The sequence below is a fragment of the Staurois parvus genome, unplaced genomic scaffold, assembly GCF_062004578.1.
Source record: "Staurois parvus isolate SC_StPar_1 unplaced genomic scaffold, SC_StPar_1.0 ptg000091l, whole genome shotgun sequence".
NCBI lineage: Eukaryota > Metazoa > Chordata > Amphibia > Anura > Ranidae > Staurois > Staurois parvus.
In genome coordinates, this window is record NW_028317887.1 from 238,529 (window position 1) to 258,153 (window position 19,625).

The window sequence follows — 19,625 nt, forward strand, 5'->3', positions numbered from 1 at the left end:
CACATCAGTCCCTAACCCTTAAGGGTTTACAATCTAAGGTCCCTAGCTTACATTCATACATACACATACTAGGGCCAATTTAGACAGGATTCATATAGCCTACCAGCATGTCTTTGGAGTGTGGGAGGAGGCTGGGGTACCCAGAGGAAGCCCATGCAGGCACAGGGAGAGCATGCAAGCTCCAGGCAGGTGGTGCTGTGGTTGGGATTTGAAGCGATGACCCTAGTGCTGCCAGATGGAAGCGCTAACCATTTAGCCACTGTGCTGCCCCATATAGGATCAAGTCAATTATACTCCTGGGATATTGATCTTGTCAGTCAAGTAGCAGAGGGGGTTGTTAATCAGTTTCATCTGCTTTGGTGTTAATGAAATTAACAACAGGCGCACTAGATGGCCAACAAGGAGATGACCCCCAAAACAGGAATGATTTTACAGGTGGTCACTCACTTTTTTCCCTACTCATCTTTTATGACTGTTTTTCACTAGTTTACCATTTGGCTAGGGACAGTGTCACTGCTGGTAGCATGAGGTGATACCTGGACATTACAGAGGTTGGACAGGCAGTCCAACTCCTCCAGGATGGCACATCAATACGTGCCCAGGGGCGGACTGACCATTTGGAAACTCGGGCACTGCCCGAGGGCCTGGGGTCAGTAGGGGGCCCCATGAGATGCCCCTGGTACCTTTTTTTTGTGTTTGGGCAAGGACACAGGGGCCCCATGATCCCCTATTGCCCGGTGGCCCCATGAGTTGTCAGTCCGCCCCTGTACGTGCCATTGCCAGAAGGTTTGCTGTGTCTCTCAGCACAGTCTCAAGAGCATGGGCAGTTACTCTAGAAGAGTTGGACAGGGCAGTAGAAGATCCTTAACCCATCAGCAGGACCGGTATCTGCTCCTTTGTGCAAGGAGGAACAGGATGAGCACTGCAAGAGCCCTACAAAATGACCTCCAGCAGGCCACTGGTGTGAATGTCTCTGACCAAACAATCAGAAAGAGACTTCATGAGGGTGGCTTGAGGGCCCGACATCCTCTAGTGAGCCCAGTGCTCACTTCCCAGCACCATAGAGCTCAATTGGCAGCTCCACCACTGGCACCCTGTGCTTTTCACAGATGAGAACAGGTTCACCCTAAGCACGTGACAGATGTGAAAGGGTCTGGAGAAGCCATGGATATCATTCAGCATGACTGTTTTGGTGGTGGGTCAGTGATGATCTGGGGAGACATATCCATGGAGGGGCACACAGACCTCTACAGGCTAGACAATGGCACCCTGACAGCCATTAGGTATCGGGATGAAATCCTTGGACCCATTGTCAGACCCTACACTGGTGCAGTGGGTCCTGGGTTCCTCCTGGTGCATGACAATGCCTGGCCTCATGTAGCTAGAGTATGCAGGAACTGATTCCATTGAATGCCCCCCACACTCGCCTGACCTAAATCCAATAGAACACCTCTGGGATATCATGTTTTGGTCCATCCGACACTGCCAGGCTGCACCTCAGACGGTCCAGGAGCTCAGTGATATCCTGGTCCAGATCTGGGAGGAAATACCCCAGGACACCATCCGTTATCTCATTAGGAGCATGCCCTGACATTGTCAGGCATGCATACAAGCACGTGGGGGCCATACAAACTACCGAGTACCATTCAGAGTTGTTGCAATTAAATTTCAGCAAAATGAACTAGCCTGCTGCATAATTTTTTCACTTTGATTTTCAGGGTGTCTTTAAATTCAGTCCTCTGTAGGCTGATAATTTTAATTTCCATCAAATGATGGGGCATCCTTACATTCCTAACACATTACCCAGTCCATATCAGTATAGAGATCCAGCATGAGATTTTTCCCCATTGAGATCTGATGTGTTTTCAAAATTTTCCTTTCATTTTTTTGAGCAGTGTATATTCCATACCTGTCTGATGCTCCTGGAACTCTTCCTTGCAGTGGGGCTGCACCTGCACTGCAGGGGTTAAATGTTCATTTGTGTCTAGAGTGCATGAAAAGGACTTTTATTTACCCGATCTTTTGCCAGTGGACTGTTCCACAGCATCCTCATGTCCAGTGAAGGGCTATGGGCCCTGCATCGGTGTTGATGACTTTAGAGGACCTTAGACTGCTAGAGCATAGAGGGAAGAGGCTGCAGGGACCAGTCTAGCAGCATGGAGGAGCCTGCAGGAGCTGAGAATCTACTCATTAAAAATGCTTTTCCATGTCCCTTAGGCATAAAAAAAGCATTTAACCCTTGCAGTGCAGGAACAGTCCCACTGCAAGGGAAGGCTTTTACTTTTCCTGCAGTTCAGCTTTAAATTGTAAATTTTTGTTTTGGATAGAGAGGAAAGGAGATTAGAACACCTGTCCATTTTTTTTCTTGCTTGTGTTATGCAGGCCATAGATGGGTCGAAAATCAGCCAATTTGTCGGCCGAAAAAAAAATCGGCCAATTTTCGCACCGTTAATGGGTTCATAGGTCGGCCATTTTTCTGGATTTTGGCACATTTTTTTTTATCAGTAAAGTTGGAAAGAAAGTGTCCGATTTTGCCGATCGGCCGATTTTCGTGGCAATGATGGGCAAATTGGCCAATCTTTTTACCAATAAAAAATCTGCGCATGAGCCGTGACCTGCAAGAAAAAGAAGAAGAAAAAGAAGAAAAAAAGAAGAAGAGAAAAAAAGAAGCAGAATTCCAGTCCGCTATTATATTTGACATGAAAAAGTATTGCAGTTGCAACAATGTATCCATTTGTATCCGAATAAAAACATCTGTATCCCAAATGGATACAAATAGATACAATGTTGCAACTGCAATACTTTTTCATGTCAAATATAATAGTGGAGCTCTCAGCAGGGACAGAAGTAATTAAATGCCAGCCGTAGACGGGACGAAAATCGGCCGATTTTTTTTACTGTTGGTGGCCTATTGAATGACCGATTTTTTTTTTTTTTAAACGGCCGGTTTTTGACCCATCTATGGCCTGCAGGGAGATTCACACTGTCTAGTCTTGATTACCATTATAACCACAAGTGAAAGACAATTATTTGGCTTGTCACCAGAACAGGAATAGAACGAAATCTTCCACTGGGGACACTAGTTTGGTGACCCTAGTGACAACCTGGGATTCCATTACTTTGGAGGGATTTCCTCTCATTTCCTGTTGTGACTATGGGACAGGAAGTGAAGAAAAATTTCCCCATTGGGACACAGATAGCAGAAAAAAAAACCCAAACAGACATTATAACTCTCCCTTACTATTGAAAAAGAAAAAAAAAAGTTTAGCTGTGTTTCTTTAATTGACAGTTACTAGTTCATTGCAGGAAGACTGTATGACCTTTGCATGACTGTTGGTGACAATGATAAGAGTAACAGAAATATTAATAAGGGCCCATTCCCCTTGGCCCACACAGTAAACCCTGCATTTTGCTGTGCGGGGCAGCTATCAATTGAAGGTCCAGGAAGGGGTGGTGTAATTCATGTTTAAGCAAATCGCACTTTTTCCCCCAACTTTATTGAAATGTCAAAAATGAAAAACCAACAGAACAGACTTCAGGTGAGCTCCGGTGCCTTACCGAACAATGCAAACAGTATGCACCGCACTGATCAGCACCCGCAGTGTGACCAACGCACATAGAAAACAATTGTTTTCTGTGTGCCCTTATGTTGATTCAGTGCAGCAAAACACCAGTCACCCTGCCTAGCCTTGACTATTGAAACTCCCTCCTCATTGGTCTACCTAATCGCAGTATGGATGCCACCTCATCCCTTTAAAACAAAACACATATTAATTACACAGGTTCTGAAGCTAATTTAATGCAGACAAGGCACTAAGTTTAATTACCACCTTAATCAGCCACAGAACCTGTGTAATTAATATGTGTTCGGTTTTAACCACTTGCCTACCGAGCACTTATACCCCCTTCCTGCCCAGGCCAATTTTCAGCTTCCAGCGCAGTTGCACTTTGAATGACAATTATGCGGTCATGCAACATTGTACTCATATGAAATTTTTGTCATTTTTTTGAGACAGATAGAGCTTTCTTTTGGTGGTATTTATTCATCTCTGGGTTTTTTATTTTTTGCTAAACAAACCAAAAACAACTGAAAATTTTGAAAAAAAAAGTTTTTTCTTAGTTTCTGTTATACAATTTTGTAAAGAAGTGATTTTTCTCCTTCACTGATGTGCGCTAATGAGGCTGCAGTGATGTGCACTGATAGGTGGCAGTGATGGGCACTGATGAGGAGGCACTGGTAGGTGGCACTGCTGGGCATTGACAGGCATCACTGATAGACAGTGAAAGGCAGCACTCATATATGGCACTGATAGGCACTGACTGGCACTGATAGGTGGCACTGACTGGCACTGATAGGTGGCACTGAAAGGCAGCTCAGATGGGCACTGATATGTGGCATTGATGTGGCACTGGTAGGCCCTGATATGTGGCATTGATGTGGCACTGATGGGCACTGGCAGGTGGCAATGATGGGCACTGATGTGGCTACACTGATCATCAGGGCACACTGATCATCAGTGCCCTGATGATCAGTGTAGATGTCCCCTCTGAGGAATGCCGATTACCGGCTCTCCTCTCCTCACGAGCTGTCAGCGTGACAGCTCGTGAGGAGAGGACTGCCGATAACCTGCATTTCCTTATTTACATGCAATCAGCTGTGATTGGACACAGCTGATCACATGACAGAGCCGACACCATCAGCTCTTTCCGCTGATTGGTGGTCTGCTGTGTCCTAGGGACACAGCACACCATAAATCGCTGCGCTGCACGCCCAAGTGGTTGGAGTGGGAGGACGTCATATGACATCCTCCCAGAATGAGAGAACCACCTTGTGCACAACATTTCCTTATATGGCGGGTGGGAGGCAGTTAAAGGGATGAGGTGGCAACCCTAAATCACAGGCTATCCCCTCTTCAGTCTACCATAAATGCTGCTGCCAGACCAGGGGCGGACTGACCATTTGGAAACTCGGGCACTGCCCGACGGCCCAGGGTCAGTAGGGGGCCCCATGAGATGCCCCTTTTACCTTTTTCATAGGGTTTTTTGAGTTTGGGCAAGGACACAGGGGCCCATGATCCCCTATTGCCTGGGGGCCCCATGAGTTGTCAGTCCGCCCCTGTGCCAGACTCATCCACCTTACTAACCGTTCCATATCTGCCATCCCTCTCTGCCAATCCCTCCACTGGCTTCCCATTGCCCAACGGATAAAATTAAAAACATTAACAATAACATATAAAGCCATTTATAACTCTGCCCCAAATTACATCACCAATCTTGTCTCCAAATATCACCCAAACCTCCTCCTATGACCTCTTACTCTCTAGCTTTCTTGTCTCCTCCTCCCATGCACACCTCCAGGACTTCTCCAGACCCTCCCCTCTGGAACTCTCTACCCCAATCTATCCGAATAGCGTATAATCTGCCCATGTTTAGGCGATCTCTGAAAACCTGTCTCTTCAGGGAAGCCTATCCTGCCTTCAGCAATAACCAAATCTTCTATTCCTCATATCAGTTCGTCCCCCACAGTTATTACCTTTTGTACCACCAGCCCCTCCCTCTTAGATTGTAAGCTCCCAGGAGCAGAGCTCTCCTAACCCTCTTGTATTGAACTGTATTGTTGCTGTATTGTCTCCTTATATATTGTAAAGCGCTGAGCAAACCGTTGGTGCTATATAAATCCTGTATTATAATAATAATAATAGTGCAGTCTCTGTAAACCTATCTTCACAGGGAAGCCTATCCTTCACAGGGAAGCCTATTCAGCTAATAACTAAACCTATTTCTCCCATCAGTTCATCCCCCATAGTTATTACCTTTTGTACCACTAGCCCCTCCCTCTTAGATTGTAAGCTCCAAGGAGCAGAGCTCTCCTATCCCTCTTGGATTGAACTGTATTGTTGCTGTATTGTCTCACATTATATTGTAAAGCGCTGAGCAAACCGTTGGTGCTATATAAATCCTGTATAATAATAATAGTGTGAATGAGCCCTATAATAATTAATACTTTTTGTAGTGCTGATCAGATTGGTGTTGGGTTCTTGCATCCTCTTTTGTACATGACATGTAACTGATCATGAAACTTGTACTTTGCACAAAAAGTTTAAAACTAAGCTACACTGATAAGAATCTGATCTGTTTCTTCTTGTCTTGTGTGACAAAGGCAAAGATCAAAAGCATTGGCTCCTAGGACAGAGGTCAGTGGAGCTGTGCTGTGATCAGGGAGGAGCAGAGGTGGGGTGTGACTTTGGAGAGAGTAGGAAGTCAGAAAGTTCTCTGGAGAAGTCTGAGTTTCCTGCTCTGTCAGATGAGCCAGAGGAGGAGCAGCACATATGTTAGTGCAGCAACAGGCTCCTAGCTGGGCTGAGCCATGGAGGACTGTAAAACCCTGGCGTATAACATCTTTACAGTATGGCTCTCTGTGATCATCTTCATTATAATGTTACCATCTATGGTTGGCATTTCTTTGGGCATCTCAGAGGTTTACATGAAGATCCTGGTTAAAACTCTAGAGGTAAGGTTTTTGCATGTTATCAGCAGTGCTTTGTGCAGAGGAGAGCTGGCCATACACTTTGCAATCTAATCGTGCAGTTTTTCTGTAATCCCTTTTAGAGCCACTAGTGGAAGTTCTGTTTAACAATCCAACCAATTTGTATGTAATCAGGTTGGCCCTCATAGTTGGGAGATTGATCTATTTCAGGTACTTATATAGCGTCGTCAGTTTACGCAGCGCTTTACACATATATTGTACATTCACATCAGTCCCTAACCCTCAAGGGGTGTACAATCTACAGTCCCTAACTAACATTCATACATAATAGGGCCAATTTAGACAGGATCCAATTAACCTACCAGCGTGTCTTTGGAGTGTGAGCGAAAACCAGAGTACCCGGAGGAAGCCCACACGGGCACAGGGAGAACATGCAAACTCCAGGCAGGGGGTGCCGTGGTTGGGATAAAACAAAGTGTGTTCACTCGGATTGCAATGTGCATGGCTAGATCAAAGGTGGCCAAACACTGTACAATCTCTCATTTATGATTCATTCACATTAGCCCTCTTAAGAGTGATCGGCAGTGGATTGCTTTTCAGAAGACATTGACAGTTTATTACAGGTACTTATATAGTGCTGCCAATTTATGCCGCATTTATACATTGTACATTGACATCAGTCCCTAACCCTCAAGGGGTGTACAATCTAAGGTCCCTAACTCACATTCATACATACATCTACTAGGGCCAATTTACATATACAGGACCCAATTCACCTGCCAGCAAGTCTTGGTGAGAAGGTGTTATGTCACCTCCTCACCATTCATTTTAACCTTTAGGCTCCATGCACATGGGGCGTTTTGATAACGCTGGTAACATTAGCTGTGTAAAGTCACATTAAAAACGTGGGTTTTCAGCTTTTGTTAGTGTGTTTGCATTAGTGTTTAGCAGCGTTTTCCCACATTTGCGGTTGTGTTTTTTTTTTTTTTTTTTGGGAGGGTCAAAAATGTCTAAAAATGCCGGCTTGTCGCGTTTTTCAGCGTTAGAGCATTTTTACAGCTAAAAATAACTCCTCTAGAAACCCACTAGTCCTGGGTTTTTTTTTCCAGCCAAAAAACGCTGATTACAGTCTATGTGTGCATGGACACACAGGATAACATGCTGGGGAGTTTACTGGCTGTAGAAAAAAACACCAAAAGCCAAAAACAGCAGCTGGAAATACGTCCAGTGTGCATGAGGTCTTACCACCACTGTGCCGCCAACGTTTTCAATTGAATGGGTCATGTTTTGGAGAGCGGAACTGCCTACCAAACGTGACCGGTGGTTTATTTCTTGGCGCAGGAAGCATTTGGGGGAGATTGTAACATGTATGGTGATGCTAAAGCTGCCCATAGATGGATCGAAATTCGGGACCGGCTACATTTCAATCCATCTATGGCCATACCTGTCTGAGGCGAGTCGACTTTGTGATTAAATCCTCTTGATTGGGAATGTTGGAAAATTTGTGTTCGATCAGTGCATGCAGACAATCGGCTACAGTGATGATCAGTATATTCTGGCAGCGGAGGAATCCCACAGTCATAATGCAATAACACAGCAGGAAGGATTCCTTCATTTACCTTAGAGTATACGCCCCTTGAGGGTTAGGGACTGATGTGTGTGTGTGTGTGTGTATATATATATATATATATATATATATATATATGTGTAAAGCGTTGCGCAGATTGATGTGTGTGTATGTGTATGTATGTGTATATATATATATATATATATATATATATATATATATATATATATATATATATATATATATATATGTGTAAAGCGCTGCGCAAATTGACGGCACTATGTAAGTACCTGATTTAAATAAATCCATCTCCAATGTGTGGATGGGGGAATTACCTATGGCCAGCTTTAGGGCTCATACACGTGATTGTCTGGTCACTTTTGAGATTTTACATTTTATGTTTTTCTTTTTTTTGTTTGTTTTCTAAACACAGCTGCCAAGTATTTTTTTATTTTTTCATTATTAACCCAAGGCATTTAACCCAAGTAAGGGTTAAATGCCTTGCTAACAAGGTAGCACATGTAGTTGCTGACTTTGTGATCCACACCCTGCCTGCATTAAGTTCACTAGTCTGTGTATTGCAACATAGTTTTGACAGGGCACTGATTTTTTTTTTGATTTTTTTTTTTTATACAAAAGCTCGGCCCCCTTGATCAGATGTCATGCCTAGATTTTTTTCAGTACCAGGGATAAACCTAAACATCACCGCTTTCTGCTGCTTTCTACTATTTATTTACTTATTATAACAAATAAAGTAATAAAACATACCGCGTGACATAAACAAAAGTTCTTGCTTACAAACACCCTCATCAGACAAAGATCACAGCCTCCGCACATTTCTTCTAGCCTGCTCACAGTCCTGCTTTCCCTTTTTTTTTGCTTTTGGAATGCTTCCCACTTATGCTTCTTGCAGATCTAACCACAGATTTTCAATTAAACTCCAAATCTAAAGTAATGTGCGGTTGATTTTGAGCTGTGTTCTTGATTATTGGCTTGTTGGAATACCCTACCTTTTTGAACCACTTGCCCTCCAGATGATTTACCCTACTTCCTGATCAGGTCATTTTTTGCAATACGGTGCGGTGTAACTTTTACTGACAATTGCGTGGTCATGCAACGCTGTGCATAAATTAATTTTGTCATTTTTTTCGCCCCACAAATAGATCTTTTGGTGGTATTTGATCACCTCCTGTGTTTTTTATTTTTTGCTCTATAAACGACTGCCAATTTTGAGAAAAACCCCAATATTTTTGACTTTTTGCTATTAAACATGTCCAATAAAAAAAATCTAATTTCTTCATAAATGTAAGCCAAAATACATTCTGCTACATGTCTTTGCTAAAAAACAATCCCAATACGTGTAAATGAATTGGTTTACGTGAAAGTTATGACGGCGATCAGAAACGTCTAGCAGGACTGCGGCAGGCATTTTGAAACAGGGTGGGCAGTGACACTAATACAGTGATCAGTGCTAATAAAAAGCACTGACACTATACTAATGACACTGGATAGGAAGAGGTTAACATCTGGGGTGATCAAAGGGTTAACTGTGTGTGTGATACATTCTGTGCTGTGTTGTGTTATACTAGGGAGACATGCTGCACAGCAGAGAAATACAAAGCAGCATGTCTATGCTGACAGGAGAGACCTGTGTTGTTTCGCTGGCCAGGACCCGGTGATTGACATGTTCACCAGCCAAGAGCTGCACGGGTATGGCGGCACACGAGCACGCCCTACCTGGCAATGCAAATCACAAATATATACGTGACTTTGTGCATCCCTGCCACCCTGTAGCAGTACTTCTGCTTTAGGGGGGTCTAGTGGATAAGCTATTTGCTGGCTTTTTGAAAATGGGGGGCATGAAAACAGAAACTGTGTGCCTGCTTTGTTCTGTTGTCTTTGACAGCTGTCATCCGCTATCTACACATTGGGGGAGATTTACTAAAACTGGTTTGTACAGAATCTGATGCGGCTGTGCATAGAAATCAGCTTCCAAGTTTTGTTGTCAAAGCTTCATGCACACAGGTTGTTTTAAAAAAAAAAAAAAAAAAATCTCCTAGAAGCTGTCCTCTTAGCATCAGCATTTTTTTGCATACAAAACACCTGGTGCTTGGGTGTTAATTCATTACGTTGGCCAGAACGATAGTTTATTCTGGCCATTGAAATGACGCACCTAGCGTTTAGTCTCATTTAGCTGCTTCAAGTGCTTTTTGATGCTGCTCCTGGACGCACTGGCCCTGGATTCTTTTTTCCTGCTGGTAAACGATACTGCTCCTAAAATCTTCTAAAAGTCTATGTGTGCATGATCATATAAGATAACATGGAGGGCCATTTGGAAGTGCTAAAAAAAAAAAATGCCTGATGCCCCTAAAAGTGGCTGCAAAAATGCCCTGTAGAACTATAGGCAAAACTTTTTTTTTTTTTCTTCTCATTTTTGATAGGGTAAGCCCTGGTTCACACTGGATGCGACTTGGCATGCGATTTGCATGCCTTGCAACTTGCAAATTGCATGCCAATTTGCACCCTATTGTCCACAATTGGAGCAGTCATATTGGAGCGGTTCTGACTTGGTCAGAGCCACACCGATTTCAAAAGTAGTACATGTACTACTTTTGGTGCCTTGCAAATCGCACCTGAAATCGGCGGGTACCCTGACTTTGAAATCGTGTGACTTACAGTGAAGTTGCATGATTTCAAAGTCGGGCTTCATGTGAATGGAGGGTAAGGGATGGTCATAACCCCTGTGTCTTCTATTCACTTCTTGACCCAAAGCCAAAAGTAAGAGGAAATCCTGGCAAATTAACCACTTGCCCTCCTGAGGATTTACCCCCTTTCCTGACCAACCCTTTTTATGCGTTTCGGTGCTGCATTACTTTAATTGACAATTACGTGGTCATGCAACGCTGCACCCAAATGAAATTTACGTCCTATTTTCCCACAAATTGAGCTTTCTTTCGGTGGTGTTTGATGGCCTGTGTGGTTTTTTTTTTTTGGGGGGGGGGGGGGGTTGCACTATAAACAAAAAAACACTAACAATCTTTAAGAAAAAAAAATTATTTTTGACTTTTTACGATTAAACATGTCCGGTAAAAAAAATGTAATCAAATTTAGTCATAAATTTACACCTAAATGTATTCTGCTACATGTCTTTACTAAAAATGAATCCCAATATGTATAAATTAATTGGTTTACGTGAAAGTTATAGTGTGTACAAATGGCAGTGTATATGCTGGAATTTTTTTTAGTAATGACAGTGCTCAGCGACTTATAGCGGGACTGCGGCGGACATTCTGACACTGAGGAGGAACGTACTTGGTGTCACTGACATCCCCAGTGACACCAATACAGTGATCAGTGCTAAAAAAAAAAAGCACTGACATTGTACTAATGGCACTGGGCAGGAAGGGGTTAATCTGGGACGATCAAAGGGTTAACTGTGTGCTGTTTTACTATGGAGGCTGTGTGTGTGCTTCACTGTAATGGCAGTGTGCCTGAGCTGACAGGGAGGAGAACTGTTAGTAAACGAGTTCTCCTCCCCTTTGGAGATCCTCGGAAATAACCAGGTGCTAGCGAGTAATCAAAAGCTGGGACCCAGTGATTGACCGCTATGGCTGCGCGGGTAGGGCGCGTGTGCAGCTTGCGTGTGCTCCCTACCTGGAAATGCAAAATCACATGTATATGTACGTGATTTTGCGCACCTGTGCCACCCTGTAGCATTTTTTTTTTTTTTTTTTTTTGCTATAGGGCGGTCAGGAAGCGGTTAAGGGAATTCCTTGCAGACCCCCAGGTTACCAGAACTTGTCCCCATTTGATGATTTCCACTCTTACTTTTCTGGGGACAACCCAAAATTTGGGTTTTTCTTTACGTTCACTTTTGATTATAATGGTAAATTGGATAAATAGAGAGGGTGGCAAAACACAGAGCTGCTATTCACGCTTCAGGTGCCATTAACAAATAATGGTACTGCAAGCATGACCCACGATTGCAGCGCGGCTCTGAAGCACACGCCAAAACAGACTAATTGAAAGGGGCATGTTCAAAATAATAGCAGTGTGGAGTTTTATTAGTGAGGTCATTCATTCTTTGAAAAACAGGTGTCAATTATTGCCCTTATTTAAGGAAGGAAGGCAGCAAATGTTGTACGTGCTGATTACAGTGCATTTCTCTCTGAAATTCTGAGGAAAATGGGTCGTTCCAGACATTGTTCAGAAGAACAGCGTACCTTGATTAAAAAGTTGATTTGGAGAGGAGAAAACATATAAAGAAGTGCAGAAAATGATAGGCTGCTCAGCTAAAATGATCGCAAATGCTTTAAAATGGCAACCAAAACCTGAAAGACGTGGAAGAAAGCGAAAAACTACCATTCAAATGGATAGAAGAATAGCCAAAATGGCAAGGACTCAGCCAACAATCAGCTCCAGGAAGATCAAAGAAGGTGTAAAGTTACCTGTGAGTACTGTTACAATTAGAAGACGCCTATGTGAAGCCAAGCTATCTGCAAGAAGCCCCCGCAAAGTCCCACTGTTGAAAAAAAGACGTGCTGAAGAGGTTACAATTTGCCAAAGAGCACATTGACTGGCCTAAAGAGAAATGGCGCAACATTTTGTGGACTGATGAAAGTAAGATTGTTCTTTTTGGGTCTAGTGGCCGGAGACAGTTTGTCAGACGACCCCCAAACACTGAATTCAAGCCACAGTACACTGTGAAGACAGTGAAGCATGGTTGTGCCAGCATCATGATATGGGGATGTTTCTCATACTACGGTGTTGGGCCTATTTATGGCATACCAGGGATCATGGATCAGTTTGAATACTTGAAGAGGTCATGCTGCCGTATGCTGAGGAGGAAATGCCCTTGAAATGGGTGTTGCAACAAGACAGACCCTAAACGCACCAATAAACGGGCAACATCTTGGTTCCAGACCAACAAGACTGACGCTATGGAGTGGCCAGCCCAATCCCCGGATCTTAATCCAATAGAAAACTTGTGGGGTGACATCAAAAATGCAGTTTCTGAGGCAAAACCAAGAAATAGAGAACTGTGGAATGTAGTCCGATCATCCTGGGCTGGAATACCTGTTCACAGGTGCCAGAAGTTGGTTGACTCCATGCAACACAGATGTACAGCAGTTCTCAGAAACTGTGCTTATACAACTAAATATTAATTAAGTGATTCAAAGGAAAGCAAAATCTTCAAACATTTTTCAGTTTATATAGTGAATGTTTGAGTTTGTAAAGAAGAATACAAACACTGCTATTTTTTTGAACAGTCTAATATTCACTTTTCTTCCATTTTTTTAGAGGAACAACACAAATTTGATATATTTTTCTTCATGTTTTGATTTGGAATAGAATCTGTAGTGTTCCCAATGCATTTGTGTGTATGGAAATAAAAGCTATTAGAAGGATTTTGAGCTTTATTCACTTTTTTTCAACACACTGCTATTAGAGATGAGCGAATCGAACCAGGCGAACCGGAATTCGATACGAATTTCAGGAAAAATTCGATTCGCGTCGAATCCGAATATTTGCCTACTTCGGGTGCGCGAATCGGATTTTTCCCGATCAGCCGGCAAAAGTGTCCCTGCAGAGAGCTCCGCTATTTCTGACAGTTCTCTGACAGAAGGAACACATGTACAGCGGTTGAAACATTGTATCTATTAGTTTCCATTGAGGATACAGATGTTTCAACCGCTGTACATGTGAAGAAGCTGTCAGAGAACTGTCAGAAATAGAGGAACTCTGCACATACACTTTTTGCCGGTTTGGAATTCTTATTTTCATCCTACTTCTTCTTCTTCTTCTACTTCATCCTCATCCTCATCCTCAGAAGAAGAAGAGGATGAGGATGAGGAAGAAGAAGAAGAAGAAGAAGAAGAAGTAGGATGAAAATAAGAATAATTCCAAGCCGGCAAAAAGTGTATGTGCAGAGTTCCTCTATTCTGCAGATACACTTAGAGGAGCTCTGCAGATACACTTAGAGGAGCTCTGCACATACACTTTTTGCCGGTTGAAACCGCTGTATGGAGAGAATGTCCCACAACTGTCAGAAATAGACAGAAACTGTCACAGAACTGTCCTTCTTCTCATCCTTCTCCTTCTTCTCATCCTTCTCATCCTTCTCCTTCTTCTTCTCATCCTTCTCCTTCTTCTCATCCTTCTCCTTCTCCTTCTTCTCATCCTTCTCCTTCTCCTTCTTCTCATCCTTCTCCTCCTTCTCCTTCTTCTCCTTCTTCTCATCCTTCTCCTTCTTCTCATCCTTCTCCTTCTTCTCATCCTTCTCCTTCTTCTCATCCTTCTCCTTCTTCTCATCCTTCTCCTTCTCCTTCTTCTCATCCTTCTCCTTCTCCTTCTTCTCATCCTTCTCCTTCTCCTTCTTCTCATCCTTCTCCTTCTCCTTCTTCTCATCCTTCTCCTTCTCCTTCTTCTCATCCTTCTCCTTCTCCTTCTTCTCATCCTTCTCCTTCTCCTTCTTCTCATCCTTCTCCTTCTCCTTCTTCTCATCCTTCTCCTTCTCCTTCTTCTCATCCTTCTCCTTCTTCTCATCCTTCTCCTTCTCCTTCTTCTCATCCTTCTCCTTCTCCTTCTTCTCATCCTTCTCCTTCTCCTTCTTCTCATCCTTCTCCTTCTCCTTCTTCTCATCCTTCTCCTTCTCCTTCTCCTTCTCCTTCCTCATCTCCAAGGGCATTTAAATTAAAGGTACAGTGTTCTGCACTAATTTAAAGGCTCTCTGAAGCCTAGAAACCCTTTTTATAAGTTAACTTCGTAGCGAATTAATTCACATCAAATCGAATTTCTTCCTGGAATTCGCCGAATCAGCCGAATCGAATTTTTGAAAAATTCGCTCATCTCTAACTGCTATTATTTTGAACACAACTGTATATGACTATGTAAAAATCCTTCTGTGTGCAGTGCCCCCCCCCCCAATCTTTACCTGAACCTCCTCCGATCCAGCGACGTTCAAGACAGCCTCTGCTGTTTGGGGACTCTTCCTTCTCATTGGCTGAGAGCTGATTGTCTCCCTCTGCTATCAATCACAGCCAGTGAGCCAATGAGTAGAGAGCAGGGACAAGCTGCAGCTCTGTGTCTTATGGCTGCATAGAGCAGCGGCTCAGGGACAACCACACAGCAGTGCCCCCAGGGTGAGTGGCTTTTCCTGGGGGCACTGTTTAGGAGTAAGGAGGCAGGAGCGCTGGTGGGGACCCAAAAAGAAGAGGATCGGGGCTGCTCTGTGTAAAACCACTGCACAGAGCAGGTAAGTATAGACATGTTTGTTATTTTAAGAAAAAAAGAAGCTTTAGAGTCACTTTAAGGCTGGCAATAGGCAGTTTGAACTGGTGGTTAAAAGCCCCAGATTCGCGCCATGCCTGGGCAGGCTGAATGTACAAAATTGTTCGATTGATCACCTTGAGTACAACCAGCCTGCTGGATTTTACATGCGATTATCGCTAGCAGCCCCCCTGCTGGGAGAATACAGTGGCTCAGCAGGAAGGATTCCCCTGTCAACACTGACAGTGTTGATGGTGGAATCAAATTTATTTCCTGCAACCCTTGATTGCGGGACAGAAATTCACGTAGTGTATGTTCAGACAAACCATTTAGCAATGACAGCAGTTATGTAAAACATTTTTTTCCTGAATGGGGAAAAAAAACTGTTGCTGTTACTGCTCATAAAGTGTTATCTAGACTTCAGCTTTAAGGTGGAACTAAGCCCAAAGTCCCTTACTGCCACCTGCATCTTCTCCTCAGCTTTGACTGGGGAGATTTCCTTACCTATTTTGTACTGATGATCATGGAAAAAAAAAACTGGAATAGGAAGTAAGCAGAAATGTTCAAGTGGGACACTTTTTCTGGTCACTTCCTTTTGTATCTCTAGGTGAAAAAGCGAAGGGAAATGCCCAACTGGACACAGAAAGCAAAAAAAGAAAACTTGACAGATGTTCTAACCCTTCTCAATATGAGAAGTTTTAGTGTAGATACACTTTAGGGCTCAGTAAGCCTACTGAAACTCTTTTACCTCCTACTAGGTTATAGTAGGCAGTTATCTAACACTTCATTTTTGAAATCTACAGGGTGGTGTGGTTGGGGTCAGGTCTGGAAAAGAAGCGGGCAGTCAAAGATCCACATATGGAAGTCTATTTGTTATGCTGATGATTGTTTGAGGAAAACAGCCATTGCCCACTTTTTAGCACTTTTTGGCTAGATTTCCACGTTGGCAACGTCTGAAAATCAATCAATTCTGGATCACTTTTCAGACCGCAGCTAGGCAGCCACTGTCAGGTGGTAACCCTGCCACCTCCTGAATACACGACCAACAACGCCACCATCAGTCCCACACCAAAGTCCTAGGTGTCACTCTAGACTCAAACCTGTCCTTTCAACCCCATGTCCAATCATTGGCAAACTCATGCAGGCTCCACCTCCACAACATCTCCAAAATACGTTCGTTCCTAACCCCAGACTCTACTAAATTCATTCACTCCCTTATTATCTCGCGTCTGGACTACTGCAACTCCCTCCTCACCGGCCTACCTCATCACAGACTATCCCCGCTTCAGTCTATACTGAACTCAGCGGCCAGACTCATCCACCTTACCAACCGCTCCTCTTCTGCCACCCACCTCTGTCATTCCCTCCATTGGCTCCCCATTGCCCAACGCATTAAATTCAAACTATTAACACAGACATACAGAGCCATTCATAATGCTGCCCCAAACTACCTCACCCAAATACCACCCTACCCGTAATCTTCGCTCCTCACAAGACCTCCTATTTTCTAGCTCCCTGGTCTTCACCTCCCACGCCCAACTGCAGGACTTCTCCAGGACTTTCCCCATCCTCTGGAACTCCCTACCCCAATCCATCAGACTGTCACCTACCCTCCTCACCTTTAGGCGCACCCTGAAAACCCATCTCTTCAGGGAACCTACCCTGCCCTCACCTAACAGCCGATCTCCTCCACTCCTCCCACCACTCCATCCCCCACAGCCACTTCCTCCTGTACCACTATCCCCTCCTTCCTAGATTGTAAGCTCGAAAGAGCAGGGCTCTTGACCCCCTCGTGTTTTGTATTGTTACTGTATTGTCTCATGTACTGTCCCCCTCCTATAATGTACAGTGCTGAGCAAACCTTTTAGCGCTATATAAATACTGTATAATAATAATATATTATTATGAATATTACATTTGTCATGGCCTTGACGCAAAGCATTGCCACCTCCATCATTTTTGCAGCCTCCTCCAAATGTATGGTAACTTTTACCAGAGGGATGGTTACTACAAAATTTCATTGCCATATTTAGAAATCTTGGTGATAGAATGTTGGCTTAATCATGCTGTTTACTGAATCATTTCACCATTATGCTACATTTCATTAATATTTAGATTTCCTTTTAATTTTGTGTTTCCATGTTTGATTGTACATTTAGCTTTATTTCCTATTCAGCTTTAGTAGGTATGGAAAGTTTTTAACAGAATGCTGTGTTAGGTTATATGGTATTTTTATAGAATGAGTTTGCAGAGTTTTTAACATCCTTATTTGTATTTTTATTATTTTTAGTGGGCCACGTTGCGTATTCAGAGAGGGATTCGAGAACAAAAGAAGCTTCGAATGGTTCCATCCAATGGTAGGAATTAATGCACATTACATGTCATTTGAACCTACATATATATAATAAAGGAACAGAAGTATATTCAATATTACCATTAAAAGAAACCTATTTTGTAGGCCTTTATAGAAGTATAACCAAAGCTTTGTTTGGCTGTACTTCTACTATAGATCACCGGAGTGCAGTTCACAGACAGAGCTGGTCCAGGCTCTGAAAAGATCAGGACCATATGGTAGAGATCCACCCAGATGCCTGGTCCGGCAAATGGCTCCAACTCTCAGCAAGCCACTGAGAGCCTGAGCCATTTGCTCCAGCCCCCCCCCCCCCCCCCCCGTACAGCACAGTGAGCACTGAAGAGGCAGAGCAGAGAGCTGGTGATTGACCGTTATGTTTTCTGCTCACTGAAGGCAGACAACTGAGTGATCAGTGGTCTTTGATCGCTCAGTTCTCAGTCTTAAAAGCCAAAATAATTTGGGAATAGGGAAAGATGTAATTGGATGTTTAGGTTTCCTTTTAGACAGAGCCTTCCTGTAGTAATGTATGTTAGTGGTGTGTTAGTGGCTATGTTTTATGCCAGGATTGGAGGAGCCTTGTGCAGTGGGGCATGTCAAACACGCCACCAGCATGCAGATGTAGTTAGCTAATGCAGAGCCTTGGACAAGGCAGAAGGACAAGGTAAGATAGCCCGACACCCAGAAGAGCCAGCAGTAGTCATCCTGCCTCACTAAACATGGTCTATGTGGACTTGATACATGGTCTAACTGGACTGGGAGCGGGATGCAAAAGGCCTTTTAGGCCAGGCTAAGTGTCCTCTGTCTTGAGCAGGGGTGGACTGACAACTCATGGGGCCCCTGGGCAATAGGGATCATGTGGCCCCTGTGTCCTTGCCCAAACTCAAAAAAGCCTATAAAAAAGGTACCAGGGGCATCTCATGGGGCCCCCTACTGACCCCGGGCCCTCGGGCAGTGCCTGAGTTTCCAAATGGTCAGTCCACCCCTGGTCTTGAGTGCCATTCCCCTGAAGGTCCCTAGAGAAGTGTACAGAAACTATAGGAGCAGCTGCAGCAGTCCTGTCTCGGGAACGGCATGCAGGGAGTCATGAGCTACATACATAGAGCCTAATGGGCAAGTCAGAGTCCTCTGAGTACTATGACCCTTGGAATGAAAGAGAGACACTGTGGGAAGATGGCTTAATGGTGATGTGCAATGTGCGGCTTTCTAATAATGACTGCTATGGTACGTCCACTATATGTGATTGGCGAAGTATGCCAAGTGACCCTGGATAGTATGTCTGTGTGATATGATTTTTTCACTACCATCTATGAATGACGAACAGTAAATTGCAGAAACTATAACTTTTGGGTGGACATTCACTTCTTTCTTGTGAATATAAAGGCTAATGGCTGGGGATATTGTGGGACAGTCTCTGGCAAGGAGGAGGTTGCAGTATGGTGAAGGCTATCCACTACAAGCAGGTGGATCCCTGTCCTATCCAAGAAGGAGCAGAGTGGGAGCTTGGAGATTTGGTGCCACCAGCCAGCCAGTCACAAATTACCTTACAAGCAGGCTCTATAAGACATCATGTCATCTTTGTTGGGTCCTGCTTACCTACTCTGAGCATTGTCCAGAGGTAGAATAAACACTCTCTTCCTTTTATTATAGATTGTGTTTTTCTTTAGACATGTGGAATTTCAATTTTGTATGGAATTAAACAAAACAACTAATTGAAAAGTAAAAGTGTTACTAAACTCACAAAAAAAATATACTCCCTATGGAACCTAAGGGGTTAATCCTCTGTATTGTGTAAACACTCTGATCCTCCCCTTCTTCTAGTGTCCCCCTCTTATCTCCCGATAGGACATATATTGTGTCCCTCTGCACATGCTCAGTTTAGTGTGTATTGCTAGAGAGTTTTTTTTTTCTTGGGAGAGTGCATATGATCAGCACAGGGCCAATCGGCACTG

General features: G+C 43.6%; 1 protein-coding gene across 1 annotated transcript in view; it reads left to right on the top strand.

The window, feature by feature from the left end:
• The first annotated feature begins 6,275 nt into the window (after positions 1-6,275).
• The window catches only part of GPAT3 (glycerol-3-phosphate acyltransferase 3), a 72,355-nt gene continuing 59,005 nt past the window's right edge, over positions 6,276-19,625 (top strand). Inside the window, exons 1-2 of the mRNA XM_089670532.1 lie at positions 6,276-6,511; positions 17,614-17,680. Coding sequence (XP_089526658.1) covers positions 6,368-6,511; positions 17,614-17,680 — 211 coding nt within the window. The 5' untranslated portion in view covers positions 6,276-6,367. The remainder of the gene's footprint in view (positions 6,512-17,613; positions 17,681-19,625) is intronic.